Source organism: Xyrauchen texanus, chromosome 32 (genome assembly GCF_025860055.1).
Source record: "Xyrauchen texanus isolate HMW12.3.18 chromosome 32, RBS_HiC_50CHRs, whole genome shotgun sequence".
Classification (NCBI taxonomy): Eukaryota; Metazoa; Chordata; class Actinopteri; order Cypriniformes; family Catostomidae; genus Xyrauchen; species Xyrauchen texanus.
This window is the reverse complement of record NC_068307.1, coordinates 24,096,889-24,112,370: the sequence shown is the minus strand read 5'-3', so window position 1 is coordinate 24,112,370 and position 15,482 is coordinate 24,096,889. Positions and strand designations below refer to the sequence as shown.

General features: G+C 39.2%; 1 protein-coding gene across 2 annotated transcripts in view; it reads right to left on the bottom strand.

The window, feature by feature from the left end:
- LOC127626179 (adhesion G protein-coupled receptor L4-like) overlaps positions 1-15,482 on the bottom strand; it is a 54,517-nt gene that overhangs the window by 9,114 nt on the left and 29,921 nt on the right. The window contains exons 11-14 of one of the 2 annotated variants that reach the window (XM_052101783.1): positions 10,605-10,808; positions 9,490-9,710; positions 8,363-8,429; positions 1,112-3,278 (exon numbers count right to left, since the gene is read on the bottom strand). In XM_052101783.1, the coding sequence (XP_051957743.1) occupies positions 2,943-3,278; positions 8,363-8,429; positions 9,490-9,710; positions 10,605-10,808 (828 nt within the window). In that variant the 3' untranslated portion in view covers positions 1,112-2,942. Of the gene's footprint in view, positions 1-1,111; positions 3,279-8,362; positions 8,430-9,489; positions 9,711-10,604; positions 10,809-15,482 lie in introns of those variants that run through there. The other variant, XM_052101784.1, reaches the window with a different exon arrangement.

Genomic DNA, 15,482 nt, shown 5'->3' with positions numbered 1-15,482 from the left:
CAGGTGCACAATATCATACGAATTAGCCAAATTTAGAAAAGTTGTATGAATCCTGACGATTTCGCCATGAGAGTGTGTTGTAAAAACCCTATTCGGACGGGACTAGTTTTCCATGAGGAGGTTAGGGAAATACGTGTTTCACAGATGTACTTTGGGATTTTAATCCCATCCGAATCTGACAAGTTTGTGTTTTCTCACACAACCTCAAAAATTCCAGAGCAAATTACTTACCTTTTTTCGGATAACTCAAGGGTCCTCTGAGAAATCTAATCCTGTTTGAATGTGAATGATGATATTGGAATTTCACAATTAACTCCTCATGTATTTTGACCTACATGAACTACTGTTAAGATTGTTTGCATATGAGCAGAGCACCAAACTTCTGCCTGCTGCATGACTTTCAACTTAGATGTAGATTTTTTGCAATCCGACGAAAAAGAAAAAGAAAAGAAAATTAACAAGGAGGGCCAAATCACAGAAACTGCTAAGACTGGCCACTGCAATATAGGGCTGGGCGATATGGCCAAAATTGTTATCACGATAATCTTTTTCATATTGATCAATATCTTCTAAACAGTCAATATAATCTCTACAAAACTGCACAGGGTGTCCAGAGACGGCCAAACAGTGGGGTCTGCAGGATCTTTTACGAAAATATAAAAATATTTTATAGTTTATCAATTGAAAATGAATGTTAAAAGATCATCTGTTTGTTCTGAAGCATAGTGACAGCAGTCCAGTAATTGTTGGAATGTTTTTACATTAAAATTAGATATTTGTATATATTTCTTTAGATTCAGATACCCAAGTATGGGGCATAGAACCTTTGTGACTGTGGAATGATGCTGAATGTGGGTTCAGGGATATCCCAGAGAACATTTCTAAAATGTTTTTTAAAAAATGTAAAAAAAAAACATTTGTATATTTTCTTTAAAGTGAGAGACTAGTCTACCAACTAGTAATTTTAGTATTTCCTTATCCATTCCAGACATCTAATTAATTTTCACAAAATTAAAACAGAAATCGATTTGTTTATTCAATTTGTTTATTATTAAAGGCTCGTAACATGCTGATTAATAAAGATACGTTTAGAAGAGAAAAATGTTATGGTCTAAAAGGTGCTTTGAAACCACATTAACTCATGTGGCACTTCATGTTTACACACATGCAGGGAAAAGAGGCAACGCGTGCAGAGCGGTAAAGGGCAGAAATTATGCATGTTTGGTGCTAGAGAACAATATTCAACATTACAGAGCAGAAAGATCAGAGCTGTTGTCCACATCACTGTTGTTCTGTCGCGCTTTTCACTAGAGATAATGAGAGGGTGCAACTGTTGTCATGAAGTTTTGCGGTGCAGATGGAATCAATCCGGTGTACGACGTAGCCTAATCGTTAGCAAGGCAGCTAGCACTAGCAAGTTCATCCAGTCTGACCCTACGTTACCACTGGCACGTTGTGAGTGAAGCTGAGAGGGTTTCACTGAATTCCTATGAAAGCCAAGCGTCATGCTCGCGTAAGGTGGATCATAGGATTGGCAGCGGTGCGGAGCAAGCTCTCTCCTAGTGCTGTGAGCGCCTTTGAGCGGATATTGTCCACCCCAGTGGAAACGCAGCCTGAGAAAGCAGTAAATATCGAAAATTCCTCAAAAGCTTATTGTGGATTTTCTTTATCGTGATAAATATCGATATTGTTTTATCGCCCAGCCCTATTGCAATATCAGCTTCTGGTAAGATACTCACCTTAATTTTTCTGCTCGGTTATGTAATGTTATAATTGTATTTATTATTTAATTGGGTTTATAATAAGCAGCCACTTCTATGCGAATTTAGAATGTACACTGGTGGCCAAAAGTTTGGAATAAGGTACAGATTTAGCTGTTTTGGAAGGAAATTGGTACTTTTAATTCACCAAGTTGCATTTAACTGATCACAAAGTATAGTCAGGACATTACTGATGTAATAAACAGAACAATCACTATTTGAAAAAAAGTTATGTTTTATAAAATCTAGACAGGCCCCATTTCCAGCAGACATCACTCCAACACCTTATCCTTGAGAAATCATGCTAAATTGCTAATTTGGTACTAGAAAATCACTTGCCATTATTATTAAACACAGTTGAAAGCTATTTGGTTTGTTTGGTTTGAAGCTTAACATTGTCTTTGTGTTTGTTTTTGAGTTGCCACAGTATGCAATAGACTGGGATGTCTTAAGGGCAATATTAGGTCAAAAAAGGGCAAAAATGAAACAGCTTTCTCTAGAATCTCAGTTTTGAGGAATGAAGATTATACAATGCTTTAAATTGCCAAAAAAACAGAAGATTTCATACAAAGGTGTACACTACAATTTTCAAAGACAAAGGACATCTGGCTCTAAAAAGGACAGAATGAGATGTGGAAGGCCCATATACAACTAAACTTATCCTTAAGAGGATAAGTACATCAGTTCTCTAGTTTGAGTAATAAACACCTCACATGTCTTCAGCTGACAGCTTCATTGAAATCTACCAACTCAACACCAGTTTCATGTACAACAGTAAAGAGAAGACTCAGGGATGCAGGCCTAATAGGAGGAATTGCAAAGAAAAAGCACATTTTGAAATATATATATATAAAAAAGTTAAGAGTGGGCAAAGAAACAGACATTTGACTATATATAATTGGAAAAGAGTGTTATGGATCTTAAACCCATTCAGCATTTGTGTGATCAGCTAGACTGTAAGGTGCATGACAAGACAGCCACATCTATGACAAGTGCTAAAGGAAGTGTGGGGTGAAATATCACCTAAGTATCTGGAAAAACTGACAGCTAGAATGTCAAGGATCTACAAAGCTGTCATGCTGCATATGGAGGATTTTTTGATGAAAAAACTTTGAAGTAGTTTAAGATTTTTTTTTTTTTCAAATTGTAATAGTAATTTGTAAGAGCCCTCCGTCCTGTCAATTACTCCCCACTCCCCATTTCTGGAGAGGAAATCCGCAACAGCCATCTGCACCCCCGGCCTGTGGATGACCTCAAACTTAATAGGCTGAAGAGCTTGATTCCAATGGTGATCTTCATGCGATGGTGCCACTGGAGCAGGGCGTGGTGAAAGCATGCCCCAACAGATAGTGCCGGAGAGTGAGGACCACCCACTTGATGGCCAAAACACTCCTTCTCGATTATGCTGTACTTTGTATCTCTCATCGAAAGCTTGCAACTTATGTACAGCACAGGGCGTCCCTCCCCCTCCACCATCTGGGACAGAACTGCGCCAAACCCCCTTTCCAATGCATTTGTCTGCAAGATAAAAGGGAGGGAGAAGTCAGGAGAGTGCAAAAACAGCCCGACACAGAGTGCAGCTTTACTTGCATGAATGTCTGCTGACACGGGTCCATCTACTAGACCGGATCTGGTGCCCCCTTTTTAGTAAGATCAGTCAGCGGGCTGGTGATGGTCGAATAATTAGGCCACAAACCTAAATAATAGCCAGCCTGCCCCAGGAACTGTCTCACCTCCTTTTTGGTCTTGGGTAGGCTGCAATTGCCGTGGTCTTTTCAATTTGTGGCACACCTGCCCATGACCCAAGTTGAAGCCCAGATACCACACTTCCACCCATACATTGCATATACATTGTAATACATTGCGCATTTCTTAGGGTCTGCAGTGAGTCCTGCCTGTCTCAACGATTTCAGGACAGCCCTCAGATGCTGGAGGTGCCACTGCCAATCATTAATGTGTAAGCAGCGTGCGGTCAGAGGATTCTGTCGATGAGCCGCTGAAATGTAGCCGGGACCCTGAACAAACTGAAAGGAAGGGTGACAAATTGGTGTAAGCCGAACGGTGTCTAAAATGCAGTTTTTTTCATGGTATTTAAGGGGATTTACCACACCTAACCGATTGAGCAGCACATCAATCCGAGGCATCAGGTATGCTTCAAATTCAGACACTGCATTGACTTTTCTATAATTCACACAAAAATGGACCGAGCAGTCACTCTTCAGAACCAACACCACCAGGCTGGTCCAGTCACTGTGGGAATCTTCTATTACCCCAATATCCAGCATGGCCTTCAATTTGTCCCGAACCACTTTTTTTCGCTAGGGACAACTGCATACCACTACCCCTGGGATCATTTCGATATGATGCTCTATGAGATTCGTACTACTGGGAAGAGGCAAGAACACAGAGAATTCTTCTTTCATCCTGGCAACCTCTGTGACTTGTGACTGTGAGAGGTGGTCTCCATAAGTGAAGGGGACACGATCAGTAACTTTTAAGTTCACCTCCGGTTTGAGCTCCTTCCTCTCCAGAACCACCATCGGCAACATTATGGAGACTGTCTCTCTCCATGGTTTTAAGAAAATGAGGTGGTAAACCTGACGTGCTTTGCCTCTATCCATTAGTTTAACCTCATAATCAATTTCCCAGAATTGCCGTGTGACCTCAAAGGGCCTTTGTCACTTGGCGAGTAATTTAGAGCTCGATGTGGGGAGTAATACAAGGACTTTATCTTCCGGCAGTCAATTAAACCTATTATACAGCTGGCTTTGACGTTCTTGAGCCTGGAGCAAATTCTCCCGTGTTAATTGCCCCAGTGTGTGGAGTTTTGCTCTCAGGTCAAGAACGTATTGAATTTAATTTTAGCTGTTTGAAGGTCCCTCCTCCCAATTTTGTCGTAGGACGTTGAGCACACCATGGGGTCGACACCCATACAATAATCCAAATGGGGAAAACCCCATGGAGGCTTGCGGGAGCTCTCGTACTGCAAATAATTGTCCCAATTTTGAGTGTCTTCGTGCACAAACTTACGAATCATATTCTTTAGTGTCTGATTGAATCGTTCGACCGTCAGTATGGGGTGATAAACTCCCCATAAAATGGTCTGAATCTATTTAATCCCCAATAATTCATACAGTTTGCACACGTGAGGATTTCATTTGGAATCCCCACACAGGAGATAATTCTGAAGAGTACCTCCGCAGCACTACACGCTGAGATGTTGCGCAGAGGCACCGCTTCTGGATATCGTGTTGTGTAGTCCACCAGAACCAAAAAAAAGCAATGCCTGCTTGCTGTCCGCTTTAAATGCCCAACAAGGTCCATGCCAATTCATTCGAAGGGGACCTCGATCAAGGGAAGGGGCTGCAATGGGACTCTTGGAGTGGCCGGCGGATTTACCAGCTGACATTCACGGCATGTCACATACCATCTGCAAACAATGCCCGGCTAATAGAAATGTGCCATTAGAAGGTTCAGTGTTTTTTCCTGTCCTAAGTGACCCACCATTGGATTATAATGAGCTGTCTGGAATAACGTTTCACAACGGCTCTTCGATACTTACAATTGTGTTGTATTTTCCTTTCTCTGAGCATCCTGTGTCACTTGATCCAACCGATCCATGATCATTGAAAAATACAGATATATGAGTGTAACGTCCAGCTGGAGACGTTGACCATCAATCACTTTCAATTGATCATAGGTGTGTCTAAGGGTTTTGTCTCACGTCTGCTCCAAAGGGAAATCCCCTGCAGGAAATCCTCTAAGGGCTGGGGAAGCCTGCACTTCCCTCTCCCTTACATCATCCTGATGCAGAGCTGACATAGATGGCCCCAGCTCTGCCTCCTCAGCCAGTGGATCGCAAACCACTGAAACACTGCTACAGGACACATCCACACAGATTTCCCTCAATAAAGGAGTAAATGCTGGCCAATTCGTACCCAAGAATAGTGGATGGGTGAGGAGGGGAAGAGGGGGAGAGAGAGAGAGAGAGAGAGATAGAGAAAAAAAATGGCTGACCGTCCCCTGGATACACCGCTTTATGGTCCTCAGCAACTGGATCGCCTCCTCCAGCGATGCCAGACCTTGGCACTGGACCCACTCTGCCATCCCCATCGGCAGACAGGAGACGAACTGCTCCAGCACTACAATATTGATGAAGTCGTTGGTATTGCCCTCATTCTCAGCCAGCAATCACCCTCGGCAGGCATCGTGGAGCTGTTATGCAAAGGCGAACGGGCAGCCAACCTTGCTCGTAGTGTGGAACCGCTTGTGATGCTGTTCCTGACTGCGGCCGACCTGTTGCAGGATAGCTTTCTTCAAATCAGAATACCCCAGGAGGTTGGTGTGCTGCGAGTTGGGCTTCCCCAGACAGCAGTGGTAGCAGATGGACCACCCACTGTGAGCATGACCACTTCAGGGCTCTGGCTGTGTGCTTGAAGAGCTCCATGAAGGCCTCTGGGTCGTCCTGTGGTGCCATCTTCACTTGTGTCACATGGGGTTCTGCTGATGCTGGGGTTATGGCTGATGCCTCCTCCTGGGGCAGCAAGCTCCGCAATCTACAGCTCCATCCGCAGCTCCATGAGGGCCTGGTGTTGTGCTTGGTGGATGCTGGTGAGGGACTTTAAGACTTCTTCCAGCGGTGAGGATGTTGTGGCAGCATATCCTTCCTCCTTCCTGGGTTTTGGCCCCACTGTGGCAAAAGATGCTAAGTCTCTCAAGGACGAAGCGGGAGACGATGAATCAAACTCAAAAGTATTTTTATTTCCACTCACTCAAAAGTTTCAAATTGAAATGTTAACTGCACACACACGCGCACACATGCGCACACACGTGCGTGCAGGCTCTGATCTCTTTCCCCTTTGGCAGTCTGGACCACCCTTTAAATCACTCTCTTATTACTGCAAACACAAAACAGTTGTTAGAGGTGATTTCCCACAGGTTCAAACCCTTACAGCATTCACTCTCTCGGCCTTGCTCTCCACAGATGTCGCTCGCCCAGGCCCCTATCACCACAGTAATGTAATGTAACACTTTTAGGTAATCAAATCTGATTACTTTTTGATTATTGATTGCATGTTTTAATCAATCTAATCATTAAGCTCTTTTCCACCATTGGGCCAAACACAGCTAACCATGCTCAGCCATGCTGAAGGAATGTCACGATTGTCAATTTGCCAATGCCTAGATAGCTGGCCAAGTTTGCTACTATTTGAGTGAAGTTAATAAAAGTTAAAAATGATTGTGTTCAGTGTATCTTCATGGTTTTATGATGATGGTTTAACTACAATAGTACATTCTTTTTTGACATGCCTTTTCATCAGGGAATTAGATTGCACTCTTTAAATAATTAAAACTCAAAATGTATTATTGTCTGAAAGGTTACTGAAAGAAATTTACATTTACATTTATGCATTTGGCAGACGCTTTTATCCAAAGCGACTTACAGTGCACTTATTACAGGGACAATCCCCCCGGAGCAACCTGGAATTAAGTGCCTTGCTCAAGGGCCCAACAGTGGCGTCTTGGTGGTGCTGGGGCCTGAACCCCCAACCTTTTGGTCAGTAACCCTGAGCCTCAACCACTGAGCCACCACTGCCCATTAAGAAATGCTTTAGCCAGTAATTACTTGAATGCTTCTCATACTTGAGAAAATAAATAAATGCATATCTCAAAGTCACCAAAATGTTGCCTATATTCTTACATAAAATACAGCTATACTAGGAGAAGATACTAGGAGAAGAATTTAGATAGTAAGCGGGTACGAATCGGGTCGGGTTCTGGCTTAAAATGTGACGGTATAGTTCGGGCCGGGTAGGGTCGGGCCATATGGTCTGGGGTTCGGGTCGGGTTTCATTTTAAGGCCTGTGCGGACCTCTTGGCAGATTACTGTGTGTACCCTCTGATTAAATCCTGCAGGCACCCATGTTTGTTTGTTTGAGTCTCTAATTATGTACAGGTGGATGCAGGCTTGTTTAAAACACTCCTAATTTCAAAACAGTATCAACAACATTACAAATGATAAAGTGCATTAAGATTCTTAAGATTGGAGGCCTTTTTGAATGGGAGATATAATATTTGTAAGGCAAAGATTGCTTTGCTTAGTTCTTTTTCCCCCTGTCTCTTTGAAAGTCAAGTTATTTCTGGATGTGGTCAAAAGAGGAACAAGACTACACTGTCTTCAACGTACTGTATGTTGTGCTATCTTGTTAGGCCTATCACATGTATTTTAGGCTCTGGCTCAATGTGCGTTCTTAAAATTTAGCAGCATAATCAGTCAATTAAGCACTAGTTATTGCTATTAGCTGATTGGTAATGTAATTAAAAATGCATAAATGTCATATGACATCCTATTTTTATTTAATGCAATATAATCGGTTTACAAGTCCTTGGTTTTATTGTTTTATTTTGTAATCCAGATTTCATGAACTGCGTTACTACCCAACACTGTTTACACAGCATAATGCAAGGTATGTTAGAGTTGCATTAGTGGAACTGACTTTTTTATGTTACTGAGTGTATGTGAATATTGAAGAGTGCACTTGGTTAATGGAGGGTCTGTGTATTTTACTGAATATTACAATAGTACAAGAGCAGATACTTGCCAGAATGATCAGACAGGCTGGTCCAATGAAACTCCAGATGAAGTTATTTTCAGTGCTCAGCCAACACCTTAAGAGGAAAAATAAAATAATATTTATTGTAAAACTAGATTTTTATATTGTCTGAAGAAAATATGATGACTACAAAACTCGGCACCCCAATGCTACAATGTTAAAAGTGGTAACATGCCATTTAAAAATTACTTTAGTTGGTAGAACTTAAAGGGATAGTTCACCAAAAATAGAAAATTTGTCTAATAATTTACTCATTCTCATGCTATGACTTTCTTTCTTCTGCTGAACACAAACTAACATTTTTAAAATATTTAATTTCAGTAGGTCCATACAAAGCAAGTGAATGGTGACTAGAACTTTGAAGGTCCAAAAAACATATAAAGGCAGCAGAAAAGTAAAACTCTTTATAAATTTTTAAGTCCTTTTTTTTTATTCTGAAGATATTGATTTAACCACTTGATACACACTTGATACATACTGATTACTTTTATGCTGTCTTTATGCTTTTTTGACCTTAAAAGTTCTGGTCACCATTCACTTGTATTGTATGGACCAACAGAGGTGAGATATTCTTCTAAAATTAAAGAAATTAATACACATCTGGGATGGCATAATGGTGAGTAAATGATGAGACATTTACATTTCCTTTTTAATTAACAAGTTAATTGAAATACCACAGGAAACACTTTTATAGGCTGCCTTCCAAATAATTTTTTATAGTGTAGGTTGTGGGTGGTTTTTAGCATGATGCTTTGTCTGTGCAAAATAGGGTATTCAGGGTGGTTGCTTAAGCATTAATGAGATGTTCTGGGTGGTTGCTTACTGGGCCAAATCAGAGCTCACCCCAAAGTCTCCATGATTTTCTGGTCAACAGGTATGGCTCGGGTGCCTCCATCAATATAGGTGTTTGTGATTTTTTTTTGCCTGTTTTATAATCGGTCAGGCAAAAACCATAAGTTTCATAACTTAATAGCACTAAATTAATAGATATATATTTAATTAATAAATTAAATAAATTAATAGCACAACTCCTAAGCAAATCACATGATTTGAGTTATCATTGACTTCATAAAAATCTATGGATTTTTTGTTTTTTAACAATACTAATAACTTACACAGTACTAGTTCCATAATATTTATAGCCAAGAGTTGCAGATATGGCAACGACCACAGCAGGGCTTCCATAACCAAATATGTAGAAGTTCCGGTGGAGGAAACCTTTGTTGTAGATGACACCAACAACGATAAGATATAAATGAATTCCCTCAATACACATCCACGAAAATGCAGCCAAGAAGAAATAATGGAGCAGGCCAGCAGTAAGCGAACAGAACCACTGAAACACACACAGTAAACAAATATTACAGACATTAATTTATTTTATTTTTTTTATGTAAGGGACAGTGGAGTGCAAGTGGGACCAGGGCAGACTCATATGCAAGGCATCACCATATAGACAATTTCCTGCACCATGGACAGAATTATCTCTCCTCAGTATGGATGATTCCATCACAGGCTCTGCAATCTTTAGATTATATTGCGAGTTTAATTGCAATCTGTTTTGTTATAGTTAGAAACATGCTGTTTTTATTAACATTATACTTTCATATCAATATTTTAGATCCCCTAACTCAACCTGATTCCTAAACATAGCCACTTATTAATAATATGAAATATGGAACAGGATAGGTAAAATTAGTCACAATAATTTTATATAACACAGTATATAGATATTTTTTAACACCTAACACTAACCATATGTCTTAAACTCACTAGTTCTCAACAGTATATATGATGTAACAGATACAAGTCACAATAATATATTCCAAAACATTTTGACGGTTTGGTGGTGCTGGCAAAAAGTTGTCCTAGTGACATTGCGTCATGAGTGATGCAAGGGATAGTTAACGCAAAATAGAAAATTCTGTCATCATTTACCCACCCTTGTGTTGTTCCAAACCCTTATGACTTGAAACTTAGTAAATGCTCCCATTGTACAAAGATGGAATAAAAGTGAATGGTGACTCAGTTGCTAACATTCTGCCTTACATCGCCTTTTGTGTTCCATGAAAGAAAGTCATAAAGGTTTGAAACCACATGAGGAAGAGTGAATTATGGCAGAATTTTCATTTTATGTGAACTATACCTTTAAGTTGTGCTCTAGTCAAGGAGAAAGGAGAGAGAGAATTAAAAATGCTTTCATAGGCTTTCATAAATCATAGGCAGATACCTTGTGTGCAAACTTGTTGATGCCGATGAGGAAGATGAACTGAGCCATAAAAAGGCTGCAGCACAGGTTCTTGTGGATCATGGTTCTGGTGGTCTGGATGTCTCGGAAGAACCAGAAGGTGAAGATACACATGGACAGACAGATAAGGGAGATAACCATTCCCAGCTGTGTTATCCTCGTCAGAACATTATAGTGTGCAAACAACTGCACAAAAAAGAGCAGGAACAGGCTTTTAAAGGTATAGTTGTTTGTGTTCAGTAGAAGAAAGCATGAGGGTGAGTTAATGAAGAGAGAATTTTGAGTGAACTGTCCCTTTAAGACTTTTCAAAAGCACATTTTAAATGCTACTTAACCAACTGTGCCATGTATACACAGGCAACTGTGTCAAGCAATTGGACAATGTACAGTTAGTGCCTTAAGTAGATAATATAATGTCAAGTCAAATTATTTTTATTTGTATAGTGCCTTTCACAACACATAAGTTCAAAGCAGCTTTACAGGAAATCATGCATTAACAGAAAATTAAACCATAATATCTATAAAGTCTTCGAGTCATCATTGTGTAGTTTGATTAAATACAATTATGATGTGTGTATAAAATCAAGTAATTAAATAATTATTCTATTGAGAATCCCTGTGAGCAAGCCGAAGGCTACTGTGACAAGGAACGCAAAACTTCATAAAATGTTGGTTAATGCAGAAAAATTATGTTAGGAGAAACCAGGCTCTCTGTGTGGGCCAGTTCCTCCCTGGCTAACAGCATGAATATAATGCCACTATTACTTTTTTGTGTAGTGTAAGTCAAGTGTTAAGGGCCAGTGTTTAAACAAAGATATTAAAAGAACTGTAAGATTATCCTGGATGAACTGCAGAAGTTCACATAGATGCATAGATGCATCCATTTTAAGAATGTAGTCCATCAAGAGACAAAGATGAGGCAGGTCGAGATCAGAGAGTTACTTTGCAGTTCAACCGGTAATTGCAGTGAGGTCTATTTTAAATCAAAGTTTCAGGCAATGGCATATGAAGTATCCCATGTTTTATGTTTGGAGTTGGCATCAGTTCATCCTCTGAGGTCCATCATAATAGACTGAAGTGATGTCTGGCTAGCACCAGCTGCATTTTGTCAACATCACTCAGAGACACGTAGCAGTGGAGTCCAAGCAGGAACGGAGCTGGATCCGGCTGGTTCTGGAAACCTCTGGATAGGAGTCCAGAGGTTGAGACATGGAAACAAACAGAATAATATTAGTGTAGATGCCATTACATTTTTTGCAGTTATAGATCATGATTCTGGTTCTGGCAGACCAAAATAAAGCAGCCTAATTTTGTGGTAAAGATCAAATTAGGTGTATGTCTGGCTAAATAGATGAGTCTTTAGTATAGACTTAAACTCAAGGAGTGTGTCTGCGTCCTGAACAGTGTTAGGGACACTATTCCATAATTTAGGAGCCAAATAGGAAAATGATATACCTGATTTTGATATTCTAGGAACAATAAACATGCCAGAGTTTTGCAATCATAATGAACCTGATGGAATATAGTGTGGCAGAAGGTCACTTAATTACTGTGGAGCTAGACCATTCAAAACTTTGTATGTAGTTAACAGAATTTTTAAATAAATACGAAATTTAACAGGCAACAATGATAAAATGGGGCTAATATGATCATATGTTTTGGTTCTTGTCAGCACTCTGGATCCTGCATTTTGATCCAATTGAAGTGCTGGACATCCTCCCAGTAATGCATTACAATAATCTAGTCTTGAGATCATGAACGCATGTATTAGTTTTTCGGCATCAGCAACAAAGCGCATGTGTCGTAACTTAGCAATATTTATGAGGTGGAAGAATGCTGTTCTACAAACAATATAAAGAATAAAATATAAAGAAAGAAATTACATATTGGTATCAAATATAGCACCTAAGTTCTTCGCTGTTGGAGATGATGTAACAGTACATCCATCGAGAGTAAAATAATATTTTAGCTGCTTATTTTTAGAGATTTTTGGTCTAATAACTAGTACCTCTGTTTTGTCAGAATTGAGTAGAAGGAAATGTCTGGCCATTTTGAACAAATGGGAATTATTTTGTGACTAAACAAAATCCAAAATGAATCAAAACTGTGTTATATTTTAGCATCTTCATAGTCACCCTTTGCCTACATTTTCTCAACCAACTTCTTGAGGTATCACCCTGGCATGTTTTTAAACAGTATTGAAGGAGTTCCCATCTATGTTGAGCACTTATTGGCTGATTTTCTTTATTATCTGGTCCAAGTCATCAATTTCAAAAACTTTTTTTATTAATACAATTTTAGTTTTATATTAAAATAAATTAATATGGTGGCACTTTTATATTTTTGTCTACAAAACTATTTTCAAACATTTAAGCATACGCCTTCAGATCAAAAGGTTTTTAAGATCATGAGAAACATTTCAGTCAAGTGTTTCAAAACCTTCTAAGCTCTTAAAAGATGTATTCCCTGTAATCTCAGAACCTCTTCTTAATACTATTAACTCCTTACTGTCCTTAGCACATGTTCCAAGAAACTTTAAAATGGCAGTTATCAACCCGCTTATTAAGAAGCCGCAGATTTATCCTGGAAAACTGGCTAATTATAGACCAATTTCAAATCTCCCATTTATGTCGAAAATACTAGAAAAGGTAGGGTCATCCCAACTATGTTAATTTATACAGAGAAATGGTATATGTGAACAATTTCAGTCAGGATTTAGGCCCCATCACAGTACAGAGTCTGCACTTGAGTTTCAAATGACTTGCTCTTATCATCTGATTTTGGCTGCATTTCTCTTCTAGTGCTTTTAGATCTTAGTGCTACCTTCAACACAATAGATCAAAAAATTATCTTGAATAGGCTGTTGAATTATGTTGGCATTAGTGGACTTGCATTAGCATGGTTTAGGTCATATTTATAAGACCGCTACCACTTTGCCAGTGTTAACGTGGAATTGTCAAATCAAACAAAAGTTAAGTATGGAGTGCCACAGGGAACAGTATTAGGGCCTCTGCTATTCTCCTTATATATGCTTCTCTTGGAAGATATTATCAGGAATTGTGGAATAAGTTTTCATTGTTATGCAGATGATACCTGAATGCACAATTCTCCAAATTAGCAGAGTGTATCAATTAAATCAAAGATTGGATGGCCAGAAATTTCCTTCTACTCAATTCCGTCAAAACAGAGGTACTAATTATTCGACCAAAAACCTTTAAAAATAAGCCGCTAAAATGTAATTTTACTCTCAATAGATGAACTGTTATGTCGTCTTCTACGGCGAACAAATTAGGTGTTATATTTTGATACCAATCTGTCCTTTGAAAATCTAATTTCCAATGTTTGTAGAACAGCATTCTTCCACCTCAGAAATATTGCTAAGTTATGACAAATGCTCTCTGATGTTGTTGCTGAAAAACTAATTACTGCATTCATGACCTCAATACTAGATTATTGTAATGCATTACTGGGAGGATGTCCAGCAAGTTCAATAAATACATTTCAGTTAGTTCAAAATGCAGCATGCAGAGTGCTGACTAGAACCAAGAAATATGATCATATTAGCCCCATTTTATCGTTGTTATATTCGCTGCCTGTTAAATTCCGTATTAATTTTTAAATTCTGTTAACTACATACAAAGCTTTGAATTGGCTAGTTCCACAGTACTTAAGTGACCTTCTGTCATGCTGTATTCCATCACGTTCATTACGATCACAAAATTCTGGCCTGCTAATAGTTCCTAGAATATCAAAATCCACAAAAAGAAGGTAGATCATTTTCCTTTGTGGCTAATTAACTATGGAATATACTCACTAAGTTTATGTCTAGACTAATGACTCATCTATTTAGCCAGACATACACCTTATTTATCCATCAACTCACAATTAGGCTGTTTTAGTTAGGTCTGCCGGAACCAGAAACATTTCTCATAATCTATAAGTCTGCAATAAATTCAATGGCATCTACACTAATATTATTCTATTTGTTTCCCTGTCACAACCCCAGGATTAATTTCTGACGTTATCAGAGCTGGCCAGATCCAGCTCCTGCTTGGTGTCAGACTCCACTGCTATGTGTCGCTGGGTGATGACAACAAACTACAGCCGGTGCTAGCCAGACATCACTTCAGTCTATTATGATGGACTTCAGATGATGAACTGATGCCAACTCCAACTGTAAGACATCGGATACATCATATGCCTCTGCCTGAATCATAGACTTAGGATGGACCCCACAATCCTCACCGAAATGACCTGCCGGTTGAACTGCGATGCACCTCACTGATCTCTGCCTGCATCACCTTTGTCTATTGAAGGACTGCACTCTTGAGATGGAATACATAGACTATCAATTAATTGCCAACAAAACCCTTCATCAGCCAACTAACAAAGGACAATGCATCTGTGTGATCTTCTGCAGTCAATCAAGGATAGACTTCGAAGACATTAGTCATTAATCTTACAGTTCATACAAAATCATTGTTTAAACACTGGACCTTAACACTTACTTAGTTCACATATTTTAAACCATGTCTTGCACTGCACACAAATAAGTAATATTGGCATTACATTCATGCTGTATAGCCAGAGAGGAACTGGCCCCCACAGTGAGCCTAGTTTCTCCCAAGGATTATTTTTCTCCATTAACCAACATCTTATGTAGTTTTTTGTTGCTACAGTCGCCTTCGGCTTTCTGTATAAGGTTCTAAATACAATTATTATTTAAATGTATACATAATTGACAATAATATTTATCACAATGATGACTCTATGACTTTATAGATATTACTGTTTCATTGTCTGTTAAAGCATGATTTTCTCTAAAGCTGCTTTGAAACGATGTGTGTTGTGGAAAGCACT